The sequence below is a fragment of the Aspergillus bombycis genome, assembly GCF_001792695.1.
Source record: "Aspergillus bombycis strain NRRL26010 chromosome Unknown contig00025, whole genome shotgun sequence".
NCBI classification, from domain to species: domain Eukaryota; kingdom Fungi; phylum Ascomycota; class Eurotiomycetes; order Eurotiales; family Aspergillaceae; genus Aspergillus; species Aspergillus bombycis.
Window position 1 is genome coordinate 29,341 of NW_019170027.1, and position 25,862 is coordinate 55,202.

The following is a 25,862-nucleotide window of genomic DNA, read 5'->3' on the forward strand; positions in this document are numbered from 1 at the left end:
ACGTTGCACGTCCTCTGCATACTCGTACTGTGTTTGAAAGCACTGAACAAGGTGGTGACACTGTTGGCGCAAAAATCACGCTCTTTCGGAGAAATTGGAGTGGTCTTCAGGTTGACTGAGATTTACGTCTTGGCATTGACCGGTCTGACTCGAAATGCTAGAAGACTTCGTGTATCTCACTGGTCCTGTTTCACATCAGTTCGATTATCAATACTAGATCTGATCGCAAATTGACTCACAAGCGTCAGCACGCCGAAGCCGAGACGGAGTTTCGCCTTCCGTCGTGGTCCCAATCATAACGCTGCAGGCGAGGGTGCTTTAATATGCTGAAACTCAATCTTGATCTCTTCCAAAACTCGAATCTCTCGTGCTGTGCTAGCACCATCCTCTCGTTTGACCCCTGTGGTCACATCGCTATGATTTTGGGTCCCAGCGCCAGGCTGCACCCTCCATGGCCCCGAGATCTCATTGTATTGAGATGGCCGCACCCAACCTCTTTTGCTTAAACGGTGGGGTCTCGGAGTCAAACTCGAAAATCCCAACCCTCGAGCGAGACTTCGACTGAGGACAATCTTTAGAATCACGCGCATGGTCGGAAGAAAGGTGCAGATAATGCCGAGAGAAGCTTCGATAATGGACCACATGAATCCGCGCGCATAGTAAAATGTTACATCGCAGTTCCCGAGGAAGAGCAGGGATGAAAAGAGTCGCACGAGGGCCGCCCTGCAATCACTAACGAAAATGACATGTTAGCCACATTTGGTCCTCAATTAGTTACGCATGTGGCTGAAGGGCCCATACATAAGGCCAAGCACGAAGATAAGCGTCAGAGTAATCTTCTGTGTGGTTGGGAGCTGCAGCTTCCACATGTTCGGGATCGGCATGGGCCACACTGCCAAGTCGGTGATGATGTTCACAATGGCATATCCGATGGCAAACTTCCTAAATGAGATGCATTTTCCCTGGCCGGTCCAGAACCCACTGATTGGAATGCAGTTGAAGATGGCTAGAAATGTCATGATGGTTGTCCACACACTGACAATTGCACCTACAGCATACACGATTTTGAGGAAACCGAGATGGTATGACACGAATTATTCCTCATCAATGTTAACCTCACATCATTGAAGCTAAGCCGTTGTGCAGGTGGCAGCATCCGATCCCCTGCTTCCAACTGCGGGCTCTATGGCCTCAAGCCAACCAATGACCGCGTTCATTGATTGGATGCGCCGCATATGTGATCGGCTGTGAAATAATTCTACGTACCTTAGGACTACTCTTATCTACCCTAGGAGGTATCAACCTTTTTATGAGGACTGTATATTGGCCGCTAGACCCTGGACAAGTGACCCCTCGTTGCACCAAATTCCATGGCGCGGTAACGAATCTCATATCTACCGAGACGGAAAGAAAAAGCTCACTGTGGGATTCATATGGGACGATGGTGTCGTGAATGTGATCATTGCCTTCGCTGTCCTGCTATGGTTCGTTGTATCCTTTCGTGTTCCACACATCACACAGAGATATAGAGTACTTCCCATTTGCTTTGAGCATGGTTGTCTTCTGCGCGTTAACACTCGCTGTCGCCCTCGGCATGTCTGGAATCTTGAAATCCGATCTTCCGGGTTATAGGCCCCTTGGAAAGAAGGATCCCCCTGCAGCGGCATCGCGGAGCGCACGAATGGTCCAAGTCTAAACGCTATTTTGATCAGCCGGGGCCTGCGCTCGGCGTCATTATGTTAGTCGATACCCTTATTATGTACCAGTCGCTCCGCCGTTAGTTCTAGTATAATAGCTGGTTCGACCAAGTACTTGCTCAGACGAGAATAGTTATAGATTATTCATGCGTTTATCTGGGCTCCTCGAGTTTCGTTTATATCTCTTCTCGTCTACACTGTTTTCTGGACAAGTAGTATGATGGCTGTGTATTCAGGGTAGTCTGAACATTAGACTGTACTCAGAATTACCCCTAACGCAGAGAAGTTGATTTATTGAATTGAATGATGCTGCTGAGAGTCAATCCCAGTATCACCCTACTCTCAATTAAACTAAGGCTTCTCCCACACGGCCACATATATTGATATCGCCCCAAGTTCACAGGCCCATGTCAGGTATACCAAGGGATATCTAAAGGCTGTAGCGAGACTTCAGATGGCGCCACCAGTCCTTTGCCATCCACGCGTCAAACTCAGTGATCTTCATCGCGCTACCAGCCAGCATGATGAAGCTCGTCTGACCAGTCGGGGTCCAGTCATAGAAATCTAGAAATATCAATATCGCTGTCTCCTGGAACTGAAAGGAAGGGGAATAACATACCATCCAGGGCGAAAGTATGCCCCATCTCATGCAGGAGAATATGGATATCCTCCAGTTCAAGGTTCTGCATGAAATACTCTTGTCCGATGCGCTGGCCCCAGTCACCACCGGCGCCGCCTTCGAAGCCATCAGTGAGCCACAGGCTTTGGTCTGTGTTGTCGTTAGTACGTGTCGACTACGCAAACGTGCAGGAAGAATGAAATGGCATACCGTAGTGGCGATCAGCCCCAGCAGCACAGGCACTGTAGTCGTTATCCTGGTGGAAGAATCGCCCACATCCTGGGTCACACTGCGGGATACCCTCTTCATCGGTGGTAGTGTACACCTCAATACCCGAGGTGTCGCCCTGCAGCAGGCCCTTATCCTTGACAGCCCATCCAACAACATTGACATCGACCGTGTTGTAAGGGAACCCATCGAAGCCGGCAAGCTCGGCTATCCACTTGTTGAACGACCGTCGCACAGCCGTCTCGACCTGCTCACGCTGTGCCTGGGTCACGGACTGGGTGGAGTCCCACCGCACGCAGTAGTTGATCTTGCCCTTGCCGTCGATCACCTGGTCGTATCCGTAGTTGCGGAATCCGAGAGGGTCGCTGTAGGTTGACATTTGGTGTTCCCATACCTATTGGTTTCGTGTATCGTTAGTCAAGGTCCGAGGTGTGCGAGTGGAGGTATTACCTCGTTGAGAGGGGTCACCAGCTCCGATGGAGGATTCCAGGAGCTGGTGCCCTGACGCTTGACATTCTTGGCCAGGGAGCTGTCCTGCAGCGGGAGACCCGTCACATAGCTGGCCAGCAGCTGGAGGGCTGTGAGAGAAAGAACGGCTTTCATTTTGCCTTGAAATTAACAGAACGAAATAATAAAAGAAAATGAGTGGATTAAGATATAGAAAAACAACAAGGACAAAAGCAGAGAAGAGAATCACGTATTTGTCGAGACGAGTAGTAAAGCATCATGATATTTATATATTCCTGGCTTCGTTCGAGACCACCTGCTAGTATTCATCAACATGGCCACAATCTGTCCGATACGACGGTTTCTAGGCAAAGAAGCGGAGTGTCGGAGAGTCGGTCGTGTAGCCCTATTCTCCATCAATCAAGCACATGGATAGAGCCATGGCTGCAAAAAGTAGGGCCACGAGATGGGGAATGCCAAGCCATATCAGGTTTCTCCGGACTCACTTTCAGACAGGAGTTGATGTGCCAAGAGTCCCTCGGCATATTAGACCCAGCCTCCACCAATAACATGGCATTTGTTGTGTTTAACATAGTCCGCGAACGGACTTTTTCTCCACTGCGGCGCGAAATGGGAATCGCGCAGGGTCTCACTTGCATGTACCGATGTTGGGATTTGGATATCCCCTATGTCGTTGCCGAGATGTTATCCCTTAGGGCATGCTACATGACCAGCGCCTTTGTGTTGGTCCCATCTAATTAAGACTTAGAAACTTAAATCGTCCTGGTTGAATAGTATAGGGCTTCCTCTTGGAATACCAGTTCCAACGCGAATGAGCAACAATGCTGGAGCTAGGGCTCCGCGGCAGCTTGTGGTGTGATGAAACATTAGCTGTCGAGCTAACCTTAGCCAGTGGATAAACAAACCGGCCCGGAATCCTAGATAGGTGATGGGAAAGCTTGGCATGGCCCAGACAATGTCTTGCTATATGGGCGATCCCATCACCAATGTCATGTTTTGCCACAAAATGATGCTCCATAGGTTTCTCCAGAGTTTGACCGATATTTGTATCGACACTTTTAACACCAGATACTACGTATATTGCATGACACATCTCCTGCGTGGGTCATAACGGCTGACATTCATATCCAAGCTCATGCTAGTCGTTCATTCTTTGACCCCTATACTAAGGTCTTCTTCGGCCAAACCGAGGCCCTCCGACATTGCTCTTAATTTTACATGATCCTCAGCGCTCAGTACATCTCGCAAAGGGTCAACTAGAGTAGGGCGCGCTGACATTGGTGCATTGAGGGCTGGAGATATAATCCTGTGGGAATTGATATAACGATCTTTCAGGGCGGTGGTTGCGCAGGGAAAGGACATACATCGGGGGCGTATCTTGGGCAGCAAATCTGTGCAATCAAGACCGCAACGAATGACCTGTCAATAGTAAAACTTCGTTCTTCAAAAGGACAATACTAGCACGGACAATGATGAAAAGTCATTGCCTAGAAAAACTTCGCAGTCACAAAATTTATTATTTTAGAGGCCCTCCTGATCAAAGCCTTCACGATCCAGGAAGTTGTGTAGTGTCGATAAAAGGCCGAGTCCAGTCACCCGAGGGGTCTGACAGAATACTTGCAAGCAAATCCTGCTCAGAGTTCAGGTAGAAGGGTAGAGGATGAACTGGCGCGAGAGGGTCTTGTCCAGACTCTACCAAGATTGGTGTATTTATGTCGCGCACCCCCTGAGAGGTTTCTACATTGCTTTCGGAGAAGCTGTTTCTTCCTCCCATGCTCGCCTCGCTGTTGCCCTCCGTTTGCCCTTGTTGTCTCTGCAGCAGTAGAAGAATGTTTGCGGTCGGAATATCGCCTAGATCCAGGGTCTCGGAACCTGCTAGTCGTTGGATGTTCTCTTCCAAGGCCACAAATACATCTCGTCGCACATTCAGTATCTGAGATGGATCCATTTTGATCTGCGTATAAAGTTGGCATAGTGTGAGCATGGTACTATACCAGCCATTTGCGACTTTCCAGAATTTGCAAGCCTGGCTTAACCATGTAGATGCCCATGAGAACAGACTTGATGAAGTTTGAGGATCGAGTCCGGGTGCCATGTACGGCCATGTAGTCGCATATGAGAGAGCAGACGCAGCACTGAAGACGCAAAAGCATGCAAATGGCGTTTGAAACTGAACCCCGCCCTTATTGAGCTCCCGCATCATCTCGATGATATTTGACGCAGCTGCAAACATGTCTTGCGCACTCTTTTCCCACCATCCAAAAGGAGCCTCTTCCATCAACAGGGGGGGTTGTACTGGTCCCTGTGGACGATTGATCAAGTGAGGGACAAAAGGGATATATTCCCGGTGAAGAAGGATTATATTCAAGTAGTAGAGAAGGTTAATAACAGCGAAACGCTCACCCTCGCCACGTGAAATGTACACGTGAATGTTGATATTCGACGCAGAGAATATCAACTGTGGAGATTGTGACGCACGCCAATCTTTCACAGCGGCCATGCTGCGAGACCAAAATGAGCAGCCTCGCCAAGGAGGCTCTCTTGATGACGGTGACTGGCGTCTTCTCCCTCCAGTAGAGACCCAAGATGAAATCGCCTGCCAGATGTGGAAGCCTTGGACTATCAAAACGAGGCTGTGGTCACAACCCATCTTGTCCGGCAAGGATAAATTCTGTGGGTGATAGTCATTGGTTTCAAAATCCCACGCTTCCATAAAGGTTGGTCTAGAAGACGGACTATTTCCAAACGCAAAATCGTCCTCGCCCGAGGGCAGAGGAATCTTACCTGTGCTCATCGAAAAATTGGACGCCTGGCATTTTCCACATCCGATCATAGAGTCAAGTAGAAAGCAAGCCCAGACAGTCCTGCATGCCTCTTCTAGACGGGAATTCTTGAAAGAAGACATGTCCATCTTAGCTGATTCTTTGGCTTGTGCGTAAACCCCATGAACGATCCGGGTAGCCATGCCGTTATACACCCAGGCGCGGGAGCCATCGCCATTTCCCCAGTCATACAAGCTCAGCATGAGTAGCGTCTGGCCTGTGTGGATATCCATGGCTGTCATGGCGTGACTCATGATATTCTGACGAGTATAATTCGCAAAATATTCCGAGGCTTTTTCGGGACTCCCGTGGAGATTGGCAAGTTCCGGCATAAACCGGGCACTTAAGGCCAGGATGCTACAAAGCAGTAATGTTGGTATAGCTCCTTTATCAAGGAGTATACAGAAGGTTGGCTGATGAAAGAACCCGAACTCCGGGAAATGACGAAGAAAGACATAAAAAGCATCCTTCAGTAGTTTGCCATCCAGGCCTGCCAGAGGATCCCCAGGCCCGAGCGTTTCTATTGACTGCGTCCAAAATTTACTCTGCTTTCTTATCTCACCGTTGAATGACGAGGATTGTGTACCGTTTCGGTGAGGTGGGACCCTTGCGGACTCGGTGTGGGAGACGGAACGACCGATCGCTGCTTCTCGATTCTCACTATCTTTAGGAGACTTGGAAACTCGGGTTAACCGATCTCGTCTAGATCCAAGAGAATTTTGATGTCGTTTCGACTGATGTTTCGGTGTGCTCAAGACACATTCCCGTCCGGGGTTCAACGAGCAGGACCGACAGGGTGGGGAGCCATCATGATGACATTTGACCTTGGCACTTCTATATAGTTTTATTCTCTTAGCAGTTTGTTGCATTTTGCAAATGAATGAATGAATGTCATGAGGTCGTCCAGCACTGTCCATGTTCTAATCGGTAGCTGCCGGAACTCGATCTCCAAGCGGAATCAACGGCGGGGAGCTCACCGACACCATTGACAAGCAAGTGTGGTCCTCATACTTGCGGTGGATATGATCCGAGCCAATTTCTTGATTGCAAAAGGAAGGGGGGAACTCTAAGGTTCAAGGACGATTTGATAGCATGCTCGAGAAGTTCCCTTTGAGTAGCATCGACGACGGCTGATGCGAATTGTATCAAATGCGAGATGCGAAAGCCGAGATCCGGGAGTTGCCCCACGCTTAGAAATCCGATTGGCGGATCTGGCGGAAAAGGCAAAATGTCCCATGTACCTATAGGCTCTACGGTATTCTATGGCATCACGACTGAGCAGGTAGCGACGAGTAGACTAGTAGTAGTTACTAAGGTAGGCTTTGGAATCTCAAGCTCTGTTGGCTTCACCTTCGCCGGTATGACCTGGACGTACTATGCTTACACGATCTTTCCAACCCCAAAAGCCTAGAATCCTATCATTCCCCAACACCCCATTGCCTGCGCATGTATGCTTCCCTATTATAAATACCCTGTAGTTTCTCTAACTTCCCTCTCAATATTGCAGTTCACCCATCGCTTATAACTTCCTAACTGCAGTACCCTAAAGAGGATGGCCACACCATACAAAATTTGGTTGACTCCAGACAGCCATGGCGTCTTCTCCACCTCCGGGCTGAGCCATGCATCGGCTCGGAAAGTCAGTGAAGTTCTTCAGCATGATATGGAGAATCATCACATCTATCTCAATGATCGCGGATTTCATGGTAAGCCCAGATACCTGTGGGCTGTGGTGGTGGGGCACAGAGCAGCAGCGCATTGCTAATATATTTTTAGACCACATCGTGCATTTCATGCTCACGATTTGGGCTCTGGGTGCGTCTCCTGACACAATTCAACGCCAGTATGAGAGAGAACACCATCGTCAACGGCCTTGCATGCCCAGGGATGAGACCGTTATCTCATCTCTCAGCGACAAAGAGGTCTTCATGAGCCTCATGAGCAAGGAAGAACATTACCCAACTTCCTAGCCTTTTTCCAGCATGAACTTGCTACCAAAGGCGTCCCGGACGTCTGAATGAATATCTCTTTAGCGGAGATAGACTGGCGGAATCGATGCTGTCGGTCATGTTTGCCGGCCTTCTCCATCCCATTATCCATCTAGGCTTTGCGATTGAATTCCAGCAACCTGCCATCGTCGCTCAGGCCCTGGCTCAGGCTGCCGTTCATGAAGACTACCTCGGTCAGCTGTTTCTGTTCCCTGCTGAAAAGGCTGCTGGGGGAGTTGGACAACGTGGTATGCATAAGACTTTGGTTCAAATCATGGACGAAATGCAGGCGGACGAAACACTGCGTGCGGCTGCACACCCAGGTGATGATGAGGTTTTCAGTAGCGGGATTTTGCAACGAGCTCCCAGGGTGCTTGTGCAGTATTGCCACCAGTGGACCGTCCCCGACGATAGGATAAGTGAGAGGCTTGCTGAAATGGTCAATGCCGCTGGTCAGTACATCACTGGGAGAGAATGTCAATCCATGAGAACTAATGACATCAATCTGCAATAGCATATCTAACTGCGACTGCTCAACATCCTGAGAAGGAGATCAAGTTCGACTTCTATTTTGTCCATAGCCTCAATCTTTCGATCTTCTTCAAGCCGATTCTCGATCTTCCCTACCTCAGCACTCACAGCAAGGCACGCCTTCTCGAGATGAAAGCGCGGATGGACCTTCTGATATGGGCGTCACGCAAGATGCCGCCACCTCGAATCGCCGATGTCAACGGCTATCCGATCCATATGGGCTGGCCAGAAATCTTTTCTAGGAGCTATATGCATCCCAGCGACGACGGCATCTGGCGAAATTCGTCCGGACAGTTGCGCACGCCCAGGAGCTGTGCCATGAGTATGAGGCCGAGGCAGAACAGAGAGGACTGAGGATTACTGGCGACATGTGGCTGAGAATTGGGAACATGGGTAAGACAGCTCCTCTATATTGCGAAGTGGGGGTTTCAGGCTAATGCTGGTTTTTGTTAGTTATTGACTCTGTCGGAGAAGTGTCGAACGACATGTGGGTGCGTGGATCTGGGTTCTCTGAGTCCTGGGGAAGGTTTGGCCCTCGGAAGTAGTGGGTAGTGGGTAGTGACCCCCCAACCCCTGCGTATAATCGGGAGCTAGTTCCTAAGGGATAATAAAACCAGACAAGTTCTCCATTCTCTCAGGGGCCGTCCCAGCTGGTAGTGTAGGAATGTGTGTTCGACGACGTGAGCGCTGAATGTCGGGGTTTGACATGGTAGCAGTGTGATGACCTGCGCCCTCTTTACAGTAGGTTTAAGACTAATACCTGGGCAAAGACCTACCATCTTAACTCTGTCTATTACACGTATAGCTTTGCGTCTTCGAAAATTGTGTTTACTATGAATCCATCCTGACTTACCCACCTAACGGTATAGCATGGTCTTCGGGACAGGCGATGGTCAGCCTTGGCCTTCTGTAAGACACCTAATTTAGGGGTCATACGAAGCCATTTACCAAAAGGACAACATTTAGTACTCCTGAGACACCTCCCGTGGGCCCTAGAACCTACTAAGTAGCGCACTGGATAGCCTAAGGTGCCGCGTACCTTACACCCTCTCCCTGCTACAGCGCAGAGTCTCTCGTATCCACTACCCCATACCAAAGTCACAATTCATGATGTATGACTGCACCTGAAGATGATTCTAGATATTGATTATTAAGAAAGGATGCCATTGAAGACAAGCAGTGAGAATATCTTGGGAGTACACACTGATACGGCAACCTTGAAGAACCCTGGTCATGAGATTGTTCATTTCCTTTAACGTAAAGCTTTAGGATGTTCGAGGTTGTAGATCGCCTAACCATACATGTACTGCGAAGTAGATATTATGGGAATATTGTCTGGCAAAGAGTCTAGAGGGGCATCGGCTGGCAGGGTTAGTTGTGCAAGCCACAGTAAAGCACTACGCTACGTTGACGATGTATTTTTGGGCCCAGGAACCAAAGTAAAAAGGGGCAAATTAAATTGCACCGTAAAGTGGGGATTTACTTCTCGGACGATAGCGGAAGTGATCATATTAAAAATGAGAACACCGATTGATAAAAGCCATTGAAGTGATCTCATCGAGGAATTTGCTCGGGGCAAGTCCGCGTAATTAAATCCCGAGGCTTGGCCGAAAGCTAGCCCTACCGAATGATAATGATTAATCAACGCCCGCTCTACGGAATATCGAGTACCGACAATCCGATATATATGCGCGCATTATGCAGTGCATTTCACACGTTCCTCTGTAGGTTAAATTCCGGGCGAATCGATGGCAGATCCAAAGCAGATCCGGGCCTCCTGGGAGAAGAGCCCCGTGAAAGAGGCGTCTGAGACCAAGGCTTGCCCCTCCGCCCGGAGAGCAGTCTTATTTCGATTTCCCCTGACCTAGGGGAAAAGCCACTCACTGAAAAGGGGAAGTACTCCGGTGATGACTGGTGTGCACGCTCAAATAGTGGTTTCTTTACATCAGGTAACTGAAGCCCGCAAGGCGCAGGGATTCATGACTCGGCGAGGTGATCCTAATTAATTACTATCCGTCCTTCCCCCTCACGCGATGGGGTTGAGGGACACCGAGCGGGCGAAGCACACGGGCAAAGAAAAATAAAAATAAAAATAAAAAAGGTAAAAGAATTCCCAGCAGGTGGCAGAGGGCGATACTTTGTAGAAAACGTGGTTTGGTCAGAGAATCGTCACGGATGAGACCAGGCAACAACCACGGAACCGATCAAGAGGATTCCCAACCATGTGTGCACTGCGGACGCCGTGACCAACCGGTTGATATCCCAGGCACAAGCCAGCAAGATTGGCCTGAGGGGCAGGTTCAACATTCAAGGGACCAGGTTAATCCAATTGGAGAAGGATCCATCAATCAATCCGCAACCGAGATCTTGTCCTAAGTGGAGACCCGGGGACCGAAAAAGTTTTTCATCAGGTCGCCTCACGGCAGCCAAGACTAGGGTTAGCTTGTTGATTGACTGGGTTTCACTGGACCCAATTTTTCTTTTTCGAGAACCGATCGATCAGAGAGTCCGAGGCTATCGTGAGGGCTGATCACTGAGAACGCTAAGGCTCCAAGAGACGCGCCAAAGGCTCTGCACTGTTAGCGATCCAACCCTGACTACCGAAAATTGGCGTCCCAAATATTAAGCCGCCAGGATATATGCCACATTGCCACGAGGAAACCAAATGACGACAAATAAGCTTAACCTCTCTAGTGTAGTATGAAACTTCCCCTTCGGGGTCACTTGCCATGGTGGAGAGGGCTGGCCCAGTGTTCCAAACTTCGACAGGAAAAAAATAAAATAGAATAAAATAAAATTAAAAAAAAAGGTAGATTGATCCGCGGGCAGCGGGCACAATTAATATCGAAGCGAGGCTGGCCCATCCACGGTTTAATCTATAATACCTACTCTATCTCCTGGGTATGCTCTGCTCGGTCACTCGATTGAAGTGCCTCCATTGTCAAAATGAAGGTCTACCAGATCGTGCTCTCTCTACTAGCGTTGGGGGTGGGCTTGCATGCCGCAGACCCCGACCCCAATGAGTTTCCATCATCTGCTGTAAGTCCTGAGCCATGTCTGGGCCATGTCGCTCGTCGCTGACTGTGTATGTGTGCTTGCATCAGATTTCGTGTATGCACCAGCTGTTTCAAGGAGAGTGGAACTCGACGACATACCTCTGCGCCGACGAGGCACGGCAGACTACCCTAGTGGACTGCGTAGCCAGGAATGGTACAACCAAGGAAGAATTCAGTGAGTCTTCAGCAGACCTGATGGGCCGTTTCGAGAGGTTAACCATAGACAGTCACGCAGCGATTGACCGAAGAATCCTGCAATATCACACCCCGCCAAGGCCCCCCCTCATTGAGGGCTCGACTTTGGCACCCCTCATCCTAGCCACCTTTTTCTTCACCATCCGAATCGCGGCCAAAAGCTTCAATCTTGGTGGTGGCTGGGGGTTGGATGACCTGACCATTATCATCTCATATGTAAGGCACCATTCTCGTGCAACAGGTAACCCCTGTACTAAACTCCTCCAGGTCATGGGTGTGACCATGTTCGTGCTTAACATTTATAGTAAGCTTGGTCTTCGAAGTTTTGATAATGATTAAGGCTAACCGTCTAGTGATCAAATACGGCTTCGGCAAGAATATCTGGGATATCCCCTTCGATGACATCACTCAATTCTACAAGGTCAGCCATCGCCGCCATCCGACTGCCTTGGTCGAGCCGTGTCAGTGTTAACTTTCGTTTTAGTATTTCCAAGGTTTGGCCGTGATGTACAAGATCCAAATCTCCCTCGCCAAGATATCCGTGTGTCTGTTCCTGCTCCGGATCTTCCAATCCCGGATGTTCCGCACGCTCGCATATACGCTCATCGGAATCAACGCATCGATAGGAATCACATGGGCACTTGTGGATGGACTAAGATGCACTCCGGTCCATTTAGCATGGGATGGCTGGAAGAATGAGGATCCCGGGACCTGCATTGATTTCATTGATGCCATCTTGGGCAACTGCTTAGTGAATATCATTGTCGACGCCATCATGGTCCTGATGCCGGTTTACGAAGTGAGCAAACTGCAGCTGCCGTTGTACAAGAAGCTCAGCGTCGGTCTGATGTTCGTGATGGGATCTGTGTATGGAACCCCTCTGTTTTCCCCCCTCGTTGTCTGTCGTGGCGCTAATAGTATATGTCACAGCTTGACTGTCATCGGCATCATCCGAGTGGTCGTGTTCTGGAACAACCGCTGGGGCCAGAATCAGACCGGTACGTGGTTCTTGTATCGCCTGTGTTTTTCTGAATGGCCATTGCTAATCCCACTCAGCTGGTATATATCCCCTGATCCACTGGTCCGTCATCGAATCGCAAGTGGCCATCATCTGCGCCTGTCTCCCGTCGTCCCGCGCTCTGCTCAACCACTTCTTCCCCGGTGTTTTCAGCGGGTCCACCAAACGAACGTATGCCACTGGACCGAGCCACTGGTACGCCAAGGGCCAGTCGAATGGACAGAGCAAGATCAACAAATCGGTCAGCTACACGGTTCGGTACTCGTCATCGTCACAAAGGGATGATTCGAACAGTGTGGTACAACTAGTCGACCTTGACCCGAAACCACCACATTATTAGCGGGAATATAGTGTGTTGTTGATAGTCTTATAATGAATCTCTTATGTGGTACCCTGCGTGTCGCTCTTGGGTTTTCGACACGACGGTGTAGTCTGCATAACCGCGTGGCAATCCTTCAGGGCATTCTATATTGTACAGGAAGACAGTAATTTACAACGACAAGGGGGAAAGACAAACGCCAGCGAACGCACGAAGCCCGGAAAATATAACGAAGAAAATTAAAAGGCGAAGGAATCCTCACACAGCCTCCCAATCCATCGCATCGACAATGAAATCCCAATCTGCCTCTGAATCGCCCGACAAGCCGTCACCGGTGCCATTCTCGACCCTAGCTACATGCTCCCGGGCCAGTGCCAGCCCATCTTCTAGACCGACAAAGATTTCCGATAAAATATGGTCAAAATCGTAGCTTTCAAGCGGCATCGCAGTCTCCCTCGGTCGACGAACGAGTCCTTCTCCGCCTCTTCTTTCGACATGTCGGCTGTCTTCCAGCGATTACGCAGTTCCTTCGCCTTCCGCAACTGCTCGCGCACGTTTCCAGTCCCGAGAACAGGATACAATGGACAGTTCTCGCTCTCCAGCGTATCCAACACGTTGGCATGATACCGATGCGTAGCCACCGGGGACCCACTCCTCCCCAGTCTTGGAGTCGACTGCGATCTAGAGATAGCGCCAGTGACTGTCACGCCGAAGACGCCGAGTAAATGCACGATCGCCCGCTCCAGAAGTGCATAGTACTCGAAGAAATCGATCTTGAACATGATCTCCGCATGCGCGACATCCACGCCACCGTCAGCGGGGAGTGTAGCAAGGCGGTAGCCCTCCGCCAGGAAGGGCAATTTCCATTTTAATCGCCCGACGATTTTCATGAAGCGGGCCAGTTCCTGTGAGGGGGGCGGGTGGTTCCCCCCTCGGGGCGTGGATGATGACCGCTTCGTCGTGGACTCCTCTGGACGGGGAGCCCACCGCGATTCGAGTAGAGTGGACGTGGTCCTCGATGGCATTTCGATACCTAGGCGGGCTGGAACTGATGTCAGAGTTGGTCTTTGCGGTACCACGCGGAAAATCAGCGTCAGGTTTCGGTTGTGATCCAGGGTGGAACCATGGAACCACTCTCGGACTAACTCGCGATCGGTATAGCGGTTTCACATTGATCGCGAACCGGTTCAGCTTGAGAACATTTCTAGAAAACTAGAACCCGTTTGGCGCTTTTCAGGTTGATCTAGATCTGTCTCCGGGCTGTATCTTTCAGTGATTTATGTCATGGATATATCTTGATGAGTCACGCGGAATGATCACAAATGCTCGTAGCTTGGCTCCGCTGGAGACAGAAGTAATCGAGGACCATCCATGGATTCCGTCAACTCGTGAGAATCATCGGCCAGGAAAGACAGTTTCATATTCCAAAAAGAGAATGGATGAGTCGGGCTGTGCCGTCTGTAGAGTCAAGAAGGAACTCCCGAGGCATGAATAGCATAATGAGAAGAGTAGGCGGTGGGTTTATCGAGCGTCGTTTATGTGACGATTGCTTCTTGAAATAAAGAGAAGAATCGGTTTTAGTTGTGGAGACTACTGAGTAGGTGTGAATCCGAACGCCGAAATCCCTAAAGCCGAGCAATGCAAAAATATCCGTTGGAAAAAAGAAGACATTCTATTCTATCTACGCGGGATTCGAACCCACAGGCGTTCGTCCAGAAATTGGAAAGCCTGATAAACGGGTCATACTCGATCTATACTTAACCTGGCTTAGCGTTAGATACTCATGTGCTGAAATAGCATCAAGGAGCTTCACTCATACAAGCCATCCTCAACTCGTCAATGATATAGCTCTGACTGGGATTAATAACATTTTTCAACTTCAATTCTGATATGGACCGCAGAGTCTACTAGAACCCCGCACAAAAGGCATTCTAAACTTCTCAATCAATTAGATCGCTATTGTCTCGTGTCTAAGAACACAAGAAGTTCTACCAGTATATATATTTTGGGAATGCTGGAACTCTAGAATGAATGTAGATAGCACTGCCGGAGGAGCTGCATCATTGTTCAATCACTTCAACATTTAATTCCCAATCCGGATCCTATTCGTCTTCTGAGTCCTCATCTGACATCGCATCTTGGTTGAATGCCGCCCATGGTCCCCACATGTCCCTACATGGAATCTCAACATCATTGGGAGGGTCCGGAGCAAACGACACAGGGGTGAGCGTCCCCTTCCCCAGCATTTCGACTGGTGGAGGTTGATTTAACTGATCGATCTGTTGCTTCATCCTCCTCACCTTGTGTACATATTCTTGATCCATCTTCTCCACGGGCAAAGTCACTAATTGCATCCCTTCGAGCCCCTGACTCTGCAACGCATTACGCAGCATCCTCTTCCGCCAGGGCTCATCCTCTTCACTCTCATCAGTAAACACATTGTCATCGCCCAGGACCGACCGAATGGCAGCGGCCCACATGCGCCTCCATCGACCACAATGCAAAATATGATGCATCGCCGTCTGGTCTCCTTGGCTCGGTCTTTCAAGATGCGGCGCATACGGACCGGTCGACAATCTTGTAAACCCGGGGTAACTAGAACAGACCCAATCGGGGAGACAATAGGTGAAGTACTCGATCCGTGTTCGTAGATCGAAATAGGGGAGATTCTTTTCCGGCTGCAGAAAGGCGTCCATGCTTCGCCCAAACAACTCCCCGTAGGTGATAATTTGGAAGGTAGCCCGATCTGGCTCCGTAGCGACGGTGTAAGGTTCGCTCACTCCACCATCCCAGAAGTTCGGCGTAGAGTACCACTGCCTACCGGCCATCTTGTCGATCTTGTCCGAGAGAGGGTTAATGGTCGAGAACCGCGCTAGATGTGTTCTTCGGATGTCTTCTAGCGTTAGGCCTGCGTGTTGGAGGCACAACTCGTAGAGGCTGTCGATTCCACCTTGGAAGGCTTCGCGAAGGTCGGATGTACGTGTTTCATTTCCTAATGCCCAGTCACTGACTTGGCGGGCCGTGGCAGCGACGAGGAAATGAGGGTGGGGAGAGAAGAATGTGGGGGCTGAGGCGGCAGCGAGCCGGAGGATGGTGTTGGGGTGTGCTGTGTATAGGCAATCACGGAGTCTGCGACATGATGCTGCTGCGTTGGTGAAGGTCTCAATGTTATCGATGTAGAGGGGAAGAAGACAAAGGATCTCATTAGGAAGTGTGTCGAGACTCATGGTGTATGATTGCCAGCAAAGAACAAGTGCCGACGACGTACGGGGTAGAAGAACAATACAGGGGGAGAGCAGCCTTTAAATGATGTGCATAGTATAATACGTAGGAGAGCGCTTCGCGCCCTGCTATGATACTAGTAGCGAGGCTGAATAATGCTCCACTATTGTTGCCGAATCAGCTTGAGTCATTTGCTGCGCTGAGCCTCTGGCAAGTGCAGATCCAAGTTGCCAACAGCTGGCACTGTGGGGTCTGCGATGCTGTCAGACGAAGAAACCACTAAACCACAACCAGTGCCCGGACGCTAGAAGAGTCATTCAAGCAATGTTCTAGTCCGAGATCTCGTTTGGCAGGTGCATCGATGTCCCGTCCTTGTCATAGCGGCGCCTCCATATAACTAGGGGCTCGACGTTGTGACACAGCGAAATTTGTTGGATTTGCCGACTTAATGGACCTGATCTCCCTTGCAGAGTTCATAGAGGCCAATGGTATGGCGAATATTCATTTATCTCCGGCGAGCGATTGTTCTGAATTTTGATCACTACCGCAGGTCATATCGACTCGTATGTAGTGATTTGTGAAAGGGAGATGAGAGGGAGAGTCGCATACTGATACTAAGTAGGAGTCCGTGGGTGTATTTCCAGGCCGGAACAGGAATGTTGTGTATACCTGTTTCCTCAGGTTTCATTGTCACGTTCAGAAGTCGATCGGGTCCTGACGTCAGAGGGTTTTCACTGCGTCGATCCGGTCAATGAAGTCAACGCGATCGCCAGGGGACATCGCAATCATAACCACACCCCGTGGTTATAATGAGAAGATTTCCCCCGGTAATTAGGCTTTCGCGCGTCGCATTCCTATACTCTTTTACACTCTCGTCGCGAGCTCGGTCTACGCGGTCCTCTACCATCGTTCGCAACATGGCACAAAAGCGCAAGCCATCGCAAAATATTACCAGAGAAAATGGAACGAACAGCACCTCACGCGCTAACAAGCGGGGGAAGCCCGATCTATCATCGCCGCATCCCAATGCGCGACAAGCGGAGGAATTCGGCATAGTCTTGCGACAGTTCTACCCGCCCGAGATGAGCAACGAGCGATGCCAAGCCTACAACGACGGCACGCTGGAGCGACCGATGGACGCATTGAATCGGGCCTGTGAAGAAACGGTGGATGCCCGTCGATCAATTCGGCCGAATGCTGCCGTGGTCCACTGGTTCAAGTCCGATCTCCGATTGCACGATAATCGTGCCTTGCGGAAGGCATATGAGGTTGCGCGCGAACATTCCATCCCACTGATCACGCTCTACATTCTCTCGCCCGAGGATCTCACAGCGCATTTGAGCAGTCCCGCGCGGGTGGATCTGACGTTGCGAACGTTGGAGCAATTGAAGCGGGACTTGGGCGAGTTGGACATTCCCTTGTATATGGAAACGCAGGAGAAACGGAGCGATATCCCGCAGCGCATTATTGATCTATGTCAGGAGTGGGGCGCCAATCATCTGTTTGCAAACATTGAGTACGAAGTGGATGAGCTCCGTCGAGAGGCGAAGCTGGTCCGATTGTGTGTCGAGAGCGGTATTGCCTTTGACATGCTACATGATACCTGTGTTGTTCCTCCGGGGTTACTCAGTAGTCAACAGGGGAAGCAGTATGCTGTATACAGTCCATGGTTTCGCACGTGGCAGGTGTTTCTTATGGATAACCCGGATTATCTGGAAGTGTCGGAAGAACCTGGTTCCAATCCTGGGAATGCTCGGAAAGTCTTTAAGGGCCTTTTCGCAAGCGAGGTCCCCGGAGCACCGGATAACAAGCGATTATCCGACCAAGAGAGGGAACATCTTCGTCAACTATATCCAGCGGGAGAGCACGAGGCTTTGGATCGCCTTGAAAGGTTTCTGGCGGAGAAGGCCACGGACTACGATGATACGCGGAATTCACTATCTAAGCAGACCACATCGGTTTTGAGTCCGTACTTTGCTTCTGGATCCTTGAGTGCCAGAACTGCGGTGGCTAAAGCTAAGAAAGCGAATAGAAACCAACTGGACCGCAATGATCTTGGCTTTGTATCTTGGATTAGTGAGGTAGCATGGAGGGACTTTTACAGACATGTGCTGGTTCATTGGCCGTTTATATGGTAAGGATATGCCACTGCTTTATGGATTATGCCGCGTATAGCTAATAAGCTCAGCATGAACAAATGCTTCAAGCCTGAGTTTACAGACCTTGAATGGGAGTACAATGAGGACTATTTTAATGCGTGGTGCGAGGGAAGAACCGGATACCCCATCGTCGACGCTGCCATGCGACAGATAAATAGCGCCGCCTGGATGCACAACCGGTCTCGCATGGTCGTTGCCTCCTTCTATCGAAGGATCTATTGATAGACTGGCGGCGTGGTGAAAGATACTTCATGGAACACCTGATCGATGGCGACTTTGCCTCTAACCACGGCGGCTGGGGGTTCGGTTCCAGCACCGGAGTCGATCCGCAACCATACTTTCGTATTTTCAGTCCATTACGCCAGAGCGAGCGATTTGACCCAGACGGAGAGTATATACGGCGCTGGGTACCGGAGCTGCGCGAAATCCAGGGATCGGCTATTCATGATCCGTATGAGCGCGGCGCGGGCGATCTGGCTGAGACGAATGGATATCCGAGACCGATCGTGGACCATGCGACGAGACGGGCGGTCGCCTTGGATCGCTATAAGAGGGCTGCTGGTGGAAAATCTAAATAGAGGTGATGAACGGTAGAATTTCCCTGACTCTTGGATGGGCCTAGCCTGGAATAACAGCTAGACTCTAGCATAGTGCTCTTTGTCGCAGGATATACTCCCTTCTAGTGATCGCATAAGCACACGATGACAACGGCGCCGGCATCATTGAGAGAGGGGATACGGGCATAAATATCATTCCTCCAACCACGGCGAGCAGAGTGTTAGTGGTGATAACTGCCCAGTGGATCGACGAAAATACCGACGGCCGCTTGGAGTACGTGGGCGATAGTCTTGTCACAGGGTGGTTGACACAATACCTAACTAATGAAAGGCTTGAAATGTCAACTTTTGTGAACATCTTATTTTTAAAATCTGTATTGTATTTAGATCCAGCTACAGAGATATTTATCAGTGGAACAACAGGTCAAATAGTCCACCATGCGTTAGTCAGACCAGGAGATTCCACTCGACGAAGATCAGTGCATAAAACCGACGGGGATAGTTATCCATAACAAACGAAACAAAGCTTTGAGATCGGAACGAAGTGAATAGAGAAGAAGTCAATATTCACGAGCGCGCCTGATACGGGATCATACTTAGATCACTGCAGTTCCCTGATAGCCTCCAAAAGACTGTCTCGAACACGGCACGGAAGAGGCCAATCCTGAATCCCGCCGAGCGCAACCTCTCTGTTCGCGAAATACCATTTCTCAATGCTCTTGAGGACCATACGCGCCTTCTTGGAATATATGACATCAGCAGTATAACGAGGCTGGTGACGCAGAGCTTGAGTGAAGCGGGTTGCTGGTATTCCCCAAGGATGCACCTGGAAATCGTCGATATAGTCCACATGTGCATACAGCAGACCTTGGTGTCCTCGGGGCCACTGTGCTCTCGGTTTATCGAAGAAGGAAAGGTCATCCGGAGCTGCAAGTTGAAATGTGTTAAGATAGGTCGCACGCTTGAACAAGCCTTTCGAGGCCCAAACCGCATGCCTTTCGACTTGCCAGTGATAGTGTGCCGCGCGATGTTCGAGGTCAGTGGGCAGGGGATCGATCACAGGAGCTGACGGGAAGGGGTCCTCAGTATCAAATTCGAAATCTACCAACAAGGCATCTCCGGGAAGGCTCGTACCATCGTTTCCACTCTCAGTTATTCCTTGCTCCCGCCTGGCGCGTTGTTCCCGCTGGCGCTGGCGCTTCTCGTTTTCATGGGCCTGCAATGTACTGATCCTAGCGAGAACGCCCCTTATAGCCTCTTTGAGCTTCTCGAAGCGAGTGACAATAGCATCATTCACCAAACTGCCTTGTACATTGGCGCCGATCTCCTTGGCACACGGATTCACCATGCCCGTAACCCGGCCAAACGAGGATGGGTCAATCTCTCCACGGTCCTCGGCTGCTTGTTGCTCTCTGTACCAAATGCAGATATGATCAAGATCTTCATGTGTCAGAGGATGCTGGAATAGTGAGTTGTTACCCCGTCTGATCTGAGCGAGGGCTAGCCGAACCTCCCAAAGCCTTCGTTCCTTGCGCCAGGAGCGTAACAACAAGAGGAAATTATGACGATAAGTAGTCAGCTCGATAATATGCGTCTGTATCATCTCTCTGACCCGGATCAGTCTAAGCTTCTCGGTAGCAAAGCTAGGGTCAAGGCAGTAGTCTGCGTTATTCAGGAGTCTTCCGGTCCTGCTAGCGATAGTCCAAAAAGGGGGATCAAGAGAAACGTGTAGAAGTGCAACGTCAAATGCCACCCGAGTTCTGACACCAGAATTCTGATCCACATGATCCGGGACGTTTAAGACCATGCCAACCGGGACTGTACCCAATCTAGGTTCCTGATAGGTAGGTATTTCAGGTGGGCATTCCGTGAAAGACAGAATATCGCTGGGTCGATAGGCGTGAGCAGCAAAACGGTCAGGAAGAAACCAGAACAATGGGTAGCCACGGCATTCAATGTTGACCGACGGATGCTGGTTCTGAAAGACGCCAGCTTCTCTACCAGTGCTACTGTGCTGTTCATGGCTCTCATGGCTTCCTTCCTTTGGGGTCTCCTCGTCACCAGTGCGTTGCTCTGCCTCGGCGGTAGATTCCTTCTTGATTTCAGCATGTCTATTGCCAGGGAGGTTAGATTGGATAAGCTTCGGCTCGGACAACTCAACTGGGGACTGTTCCATATTGGTGGATGTAGAGGGACCAGGGGTTACAGTCCTTTGTCTCTTTGGTGAGGGACGGCGAGGATTGCTTCCCCGTCGCAATCGGCGTGTTCCTCTCATTTCTTGCTCAGATGTGGCCGTGGGGTGGTAGGGTTTGAATACTAGTTCTTTCATCGAGGTTATGGGATTGTATGAAGAGGTGATCGTAAAGACAGACGAATCTCACGGAGGAGAAGTGGGAAGAAGTCGCGGTGCGCGAAAGGAGTGTTTTGGTTATTACAAGAGAAGCAACACAAAACTAACAGTGAATATCAGGCACAAAAAGACACGCGTCCAGTGAATTGAACGCCACCTATGCAAAGGTAAAACAAGCTACCAATAGGCTACCGGTATAAGGCAAGGCAGCTATACGCACGGGAAATATAGGAAGCACATTGACTCCTGGCTTTTCAGTAGACAGTGGTCATGGCAACACACATTCCCAGTGCTTCCCCCCGGTGTAGGTAGTTCTTAGTGGGTACCTGTGTGATATTATTAACACAACTCACTTGTATCCAGTTTTTGCACTATCACTAACCTGCAATGACGACGCTGGAAGGCAATCCCAAGCTCTGGATTGTCATTCACGTACTTTGTCCCCGTGATTGTCTCTGGGGCTATCCCGCGTTCCACCCAAGCCACCAACGCAGCTAAGACATTCTCATTGCTGTTGAACGGTGTCATTGTTGGGGCAGGGCTGCCACCCTGCCCAAATGCCCATGCGCCTGGACCCGAGCTACAGTGGGACATGCCGGAGATACGGAAGAAACGGAAGAAGTTGTCGAGCTCAGAAGCAGACAAGTTCATAGTTGTCAAAAGATGATTGTAAAACCGCACCGTGTTGAAGCTTGTGATCTTACCATCCTGCTGTCCATGAAAGGTAATTATCCTTCCTCCTCGTTTTGCGTAGTTCGACAGGTCGTTCGGCCAGGTTCGGATATTCTGTGGATTCAAGTCATCCGTGACCTTTGCGTCATGAATATCAAACTCGGCTGGATCCCACGACGGATCATAGACCACATATTGAAACCATTCCTTACACCTTGCATCAGCACACGATAAGATTGCGATCGACCAGGTGCACATACTTCAGAATAGCTGAATGGCTTTCCTGCATAAAGCTTGTCTGCCGCCTCGAGCTCACTCCCTGGTTGCATTGCGGGGAATATCAGTTGCCCATCTTCACCGTACATTGGACTAAACACCTTCCGTACGATCTCTACCTGCGCAGGGCTCAGGCAGTTATCTTTTCTATCATTCGTACACATTAGCACTTCCGGACGAAAGTTGCACAAGGTAGGATCCTCGATGATGCCGTCATCCACACAATCAAGCGTATCGCACTGGACCAACACCTCCGGGTGAATCACGTTCTTCCATGTTGATACATTGATGAACTCAGCGGAGTCGGTGGAACCTGTAATAGGGAAGAAGCTTGCTCTCCAAGAGACAAGATTGTTGAAGTCCAGTGCGGGCGATCCCGCAACAATCCCATCGAAGTCGTCCGGGAAGTCCACAGCGGAATGGATCCCCTGCCGTCCTCCCAAGGAGCAACCCAGATAATATGACTTTGTATGAGATTCCCCATAGAATGCGTTAGTGACTTGTTTGCCTATCACTGTGCTAAGATGAAGTCTGCTAACAGTCAGCTATCTAGAGCTGCATTGACACAGGTCGACAGGATGACATACGCTCTCCAAGCGAAATCCGCGATGACATCCGAGTTCTGGTATAACGAGGCGGCAGTCGTGCCATTGTGTCCGTTGTTCGACCCGACAACGGCGAATCCATTCGCGGCCCCGTATGCCAGATCCTCATATTTTATACCTGGTTCAGTCACTCGTCATCAGTAGGCCTTGACAATCACGCAAATCTCTGTTCTGAAACGGTGTCAACATACAACCATCGATACCGCCATTTCCAGTCCCCAAGAACCTTCCCGTCCAATTTCGAGGGAGCCAGAGCTCTGTGGTCACGCTGGATCGGTTGGATGTCTCCAGGTATAATGCGACCCGGCAAAGGTCTACAGGAACAACTTGATACGGGCGAGCACAGGTTGCATCATTGTACGGCAAACTGAGATTTGTCCCGGCGGGCACATATTCCGTGAACTCACGATGAGCACTCGTATCTCTCGTATCGGGTGAAAAGGCTTGGCACGAGGCTTGAAAATCAGTTCCCACAGCCAAGGCCAGGGATAGATTTACGCCGAGAATGATCAGCCAAAGTGAGGCCTTCATCTTATCTCTTTGGGCGCGAAAGTGAATCGGTATTCCGCCTCCTTCACACTATCCCTCGACTGTCGTGGCATATGACCGTGGGTTATCGAAGCTATGAATCAATCTCAAGAGGGGGAAATGAGCTGAAGGATTCAGTCCCTTGCATCTCATCTTCGACTAGTCCCGTCCTTGGCGGCTGATCACTACGATATGGGGATGCTGTACTTTCACATGGCTGGTGATGCTCCTATACAGTGCATAGCGCGACCAAAGAGAGGAAGATACAAAAACAAACGTGAGGACGATTCCCAAATTGTCGTAAAGACGGAGGTCCAATTGAAGTTGTAGTAGAAGCACAGGTATCCTGGTCCAGCATACTTGGTGTAATCACACAAGACTTGGTCAACGGCCGAATGGAGTAAACCAGCCTCGCACATAGAGTAAAGCAAACCTTTATACAGCGCACCACACAAAAAAGAATTAAAAACTTGCGACAGAGATATTAACTTACAGGTATATTACTTGGAACATTATGGGAATAATTTCGCGTGAGAAATAACCGCAGATCCTTCACCGTCCGGATGCAGTGGGGCAAAGCTTGTCCAGGAGACTAAATCTGGACGGTACAAACCTCATATCACACGACAGAGTGCAGAGGAGATAGTTAGTTAACTAGTGAGAATCGTCAATTAGTAATTATTAATAATGGAGAATTAATAATCGGATATGCATGGTGTTCAGTCGACGCTTGGGATTCGGCAGAAGACGTGCATATCTCCACCTGCAGTTGAATCCACGCATCCATGGCGATGACGTCGTTGGAGCGTTAAAAGAAAGAGCTATGATTATAAAACACCAGGTCGACCGCCGTATACACCACAAATTAACATTCGCACATCGACCATGGCTCACAATATCCTCCTCACTGGTGCTTCGGGCTATCTTGGGGGTACCCTACTGGCGCGCTTGAAACAGACAGACTTACCTCCATATGGCAAGCTTTATGCCCTGGTTCGCTCTGAGACACAAGCCCAATGTGTGCAGCAATATGGCGCAGAGCCTTTGCTCTGCAACATTGGCGAGCATGATCAATTAACAAGCGCAATTATTGACAGAGAGATTTCTGTGATTTATTTCCTGATCGACGCCTACGGTCAGACACATCAGCAAGTGATGATCAGGGCCCTTGGGAAGGTAAAAGAACGCACAGGTAAATCGGTGCATTTCTTACATACAACCGGCGCCAAACAATTCAGTCGACATGGAGGCGTTCAAGATGACAGAACTGTACTTGACACCGACCCGAAGCTCTACGCCATCCAGAAAAGTACCGACCCGCCGTATAAATGGTTTACTCAGGTATCAGCCTTCCTGATGTGGCACGTACAACAACATGAATGCTAAACTCACTCACATCTTGAATAGGGCGTGAGAACCAATGTCGCTGTTATCGACACCGCAGAGGAGAACGGTGTGCGAAGTTACATATTTGCTCCCTGCATCGTGTATGGAGAAGGGGAGGGGTTCGGTAACCGTATCTCTATTCAAGACGTTGCAGTGGTGAAAGCCGCGAAAAAAACAGGTCGTGTCTATATGGTCGATTCTGATGACCCTGTGAGTTGCATGGATCATCATGGACTCTCTGTCATAGTGCTAATATGCCCGCCAGATCTGGCCTGTTTGCCACATTATTGACAACACTGCTCTCTACTTGCAGATTCTGCGGCAGATCTTGCTCGGCAATGATATCGGGTATAACAGGAACGGGTTCTTCCTTGCTGCCTCGGGAAGTGTAGCTTGGAAAGACATATATGACGCTTTCGCTAAAGCTCTATCTAAGAGTGGTGTGGTTGGTGACAGTACGGTGGCACAGGCAGACAAAGCAGCACTGGGGGAAATGGGCGAAGCACTCGGAGTGGACCCATCTATTGTACCTTTTCAAGTGGGCGGCAAGTATGTGATTTGCGACCCTCAATCCTATCTTCCCACAAAAGTTAACCCAGCCCAGCTGTACCTTCACTCCAGTCCATGGCAGGCAGATCGGCTGGCAGCCGCAGTACCCACCCGAGCATATACTCGAAGCAGCAGATGCCGAGGTTGAACTGATTCTGAAGACCCTGGAATCAAGAGCAACCATTGTGTAGTCCCATGACTACACTCTAAATGGCTAGTCCCTGGTGGACCGTCTGGACTAGATAGGCTACTGAGCATAGCAGGATTGCGAGTACCGCATTGGCGAGGTTTCAAGACGATTGTAGCTGAGTGATGCATATTCATGCTATGTTGATGCTACGACACTGGCGATAAACACAACATCAAACTAGAGCTAGAACAATAGAGAATAGAACTCTCATTAGCGACACTACTAAACTCGGCTGATGAGCGCCAGGTTCATGGCCCCCACCAAGTCGACTTACAAGCCCCGTTCAATGCATATCATTCTTCATAATAAATATTCAGTTCTTTCGGCTACTCCAATTGTTTCCCTCGACATTCACATCGTAAGAGAAGGTATCGAAGGAAGAAGCATTAGCTAGGCTTACAGAAACCAAGTCCTCTGCCAGATAATA

The 25,862-nt window shown here is 49.8% G+C and overlaps 11 protein-coding genes across 11 annotated transcripts; 5 read left to right on the top strand and 6 right to left on the bottom strand.

Annotated features, from left to right (window-relative positions):
• Positions 1 to 293: 293 nt before the first annotated feature.
• ABOM_003897 (uncharacterized protein) lies at positions 294 to 1,019 on the bottom strand (the record flags this gene model as incomplete). Its single annotated transcript, XM_022531027.1, has 2 exons — positions 294 to 732; positions 802 to 1,019. The coding sequence occupies 2 exons, from the start codon at positions 1,017 to 1,019 to the stop codon at positions 294 to 296; spliced, it is 657 nt and encodes a 218-aa protein (XP_022390919.1).
• A 1,108-nt stretch (positions 1,020 to 2,127) lies between these two features.
• On the bottom strand, positions 2,128 to 3,147 carry ABOM_003898 (uncharacterized protein; the record flags this gene model as incomplete). The annotated part of the gene is made up of 4 exons (XM_022531028.1): positions 2,128 to 2,261; positions 2,317 to 2,466; positions 2,527 to 2,938; positions 2,995 to 3,147. 4 exons carry the CDS (start codon positions 3,145 to 3,147, stop codon positions 2,128 to 2,130), a joined length of 849 nt encoding a protein of 282 aa, XP_022390912.1.
• A 1,411-nt stretch (positions 3,148 to 4,558) lies between these two features.
• On the bottom strand, positions 4,559 to 6,703 carry ABOM_003899 (fungal specific transcription factor domain-containing protein; the record flags this gene model as incomplete). The annotated part of the gene is made up of 1 exon (XM_022531029.1): positions 4,559 to 6,703. One exon carries the CDS (start codon positions 6,701 to 6,703, stop codon positions 4,559 to 4,561), a length of 2,145 nt encoding a protein of 714 aa, XP_022390911.1.
• Positions 6,704 to 7,386: 683 nt separating this feature from the next.
• ABOM_003900 (questin oxidase family protein) lies at positions 7,387 to 8,898 on the top strand (the record flags this gene model as incomplete). The annotated part of the gene is made up of 5 exons (XM_022531030.1): positions 7,387 to 7,540; positions 7,611 to 7,677; positions 7,877 to 8,274; positions 8,337 to 8,675; positions 8,807 to 8,898. 5 exons carry the CDS (start codon positions 7,387 to 7,389, stop codon positions 8,896 to 8,898), a joined length of 1,050 nt encoding a protein of 349 aa, XP_022390909.1.
• Positions 8,899 to 11,299: 2,401 nt separating this feature from the next.
• Positions 11,300 to 12,962, top strand: ABOM_003901 (uncharacterized protein; the record flags this gene model as incomplete). The annotated part of the gene is made up of 7 exons (XM_022531031.1): positions 11,300 to 11,392; positions 11,458 to 11,820; positions 11,872 to 11,908; positions 11,958 to 12,025; positions 12,089 to 12,471; positions 12,535 to 12,602; positions 12,661 to 12,962. The coding sequence occupies 7 exons, from the start codon at positions 11,300 to 11,302 to the stop codon at positions 12,960 to 12,962; spliced, it is 1,314 nt and encodes a 437-aa protein (XP_022390908.1).
• Positions 12,963 to 13,199: 237 nt separating this feature from the next.
• ABOM_003902 (uncharacterized protein) lies at positions 13,200 to 13,966 on the bottom strand (the record flags this gene model as incomplete). Its single annotated transcript, XM_022531032.1, has 2 exons — positions 13,200 to 13,371; positions 13,410 to 13,966. 2 exons carry the CDS (start codon positions 13,964 to 13,966, stop codon positions 13,200 to 13,202), a joined length of 729 nt encoding a protein of 242 aa, XP_022390907.1.
• Positions 13,967 to 15,043: 1,077 nt separating this feature from the next.
• ABOM_003903 (uncharacterized protein) lies at positions 15,044 to 16,168 on the bottom strand (the record flags this gene model as incomplete). The annotated part of the gene is made up of 1 exon (XM_022531033.1): positions 15,044 to 16,168. One exon carries the CDS (start codon positions 16,166 to 16,168, stop codon positions 15,044 to 15,046), a length of 1,125 nt encoding a protein of 374 aa, XP_022390906.1.
• A 912-nt stretch (positions 16,169 to 17,080) lies between these two features.
• Positions 17,081 to 18,544, top strand: ABOM_003904 (deoxyribodipyrimidine photo-lyase; the record flags this gene model as incomplete). Its single annotated transcript, XM_022531034.1, has 2 exons — positions 17,081 to 18,297; positions 18,352 to 18,544. The coding sequence occupies 2 exons, from the start codon at positions 17,081 to 17,083 to the stop codon at positions 18,542 to 18,544; spliced, it is 1,410 nt and encodes a 469-aa protein (XP_022390869.1).
• A 29-nt stretch (positions 18,545 to 18,573) lies between these two features.
• Positions 18,574 to 18,900, top strand: ABOM_003905 (FAD-binding domain-containing protein; the record flags this gene model as incomplete). Its single annotated transcript, XM_022531035.1, has 1 exon — positions 18,574 to 18,900. The coding sequence occupies one exon, from the start codon at positions 18,574 to 18,576 to the stop codon at positions 18,898 to 18,900; it is 327 nt and encodes a 108-aa protein (XP_022390868.1).
• A 580-nt stretch (positions 18,901 to 19,480) lies between these two features.
• Positions 19,481 to 23,313, bottom strand: ABOM_003906 (feruloyl esterase B precursor; the record flags this gene model as incomplete). The annotated part of the gene is made up of 5 exons (XM_022531036.1): positions 19,481 to 20,990; positions 21,666 to 22,108; positions 22,162 to 22,708; positions 22,765 to 22,900; positions 22,974 to 23,313. 5 exons carry the CDS (start codon positions 23,311 to 23,313, stop codon positions 19,481 to 19,483), a joined length of 2,976 nt encoding a protein of 991 aa, XP_022390931.1.
• An 882-nt stretch (positions 23,314 to 24,195) lies between these two features.
• On the top strand, positions 24,196 to 25,436 carry ABOM_003907 (uncharacterized protein; the record flags this gene model as incomplete). Its single annotated transcript, XM_022531037.1, has 4 exons — positions 24,196 to 24,651; positions 24,718 to 24,906; positions 24,962 to 25,245; positions 25,301 to 25,436. The coding sequence occupies 4 exons, from the start codon at positions 24,196 to 24,198 to the stop codon at positions 25,434 to 25,436; spliced, it is 1,065 nt and encodes a 354-aa protein (XP_022390973.1).
• Between the last annotated feature and the right edge of the window lie 426 nt (positions 25,437 to 25,862).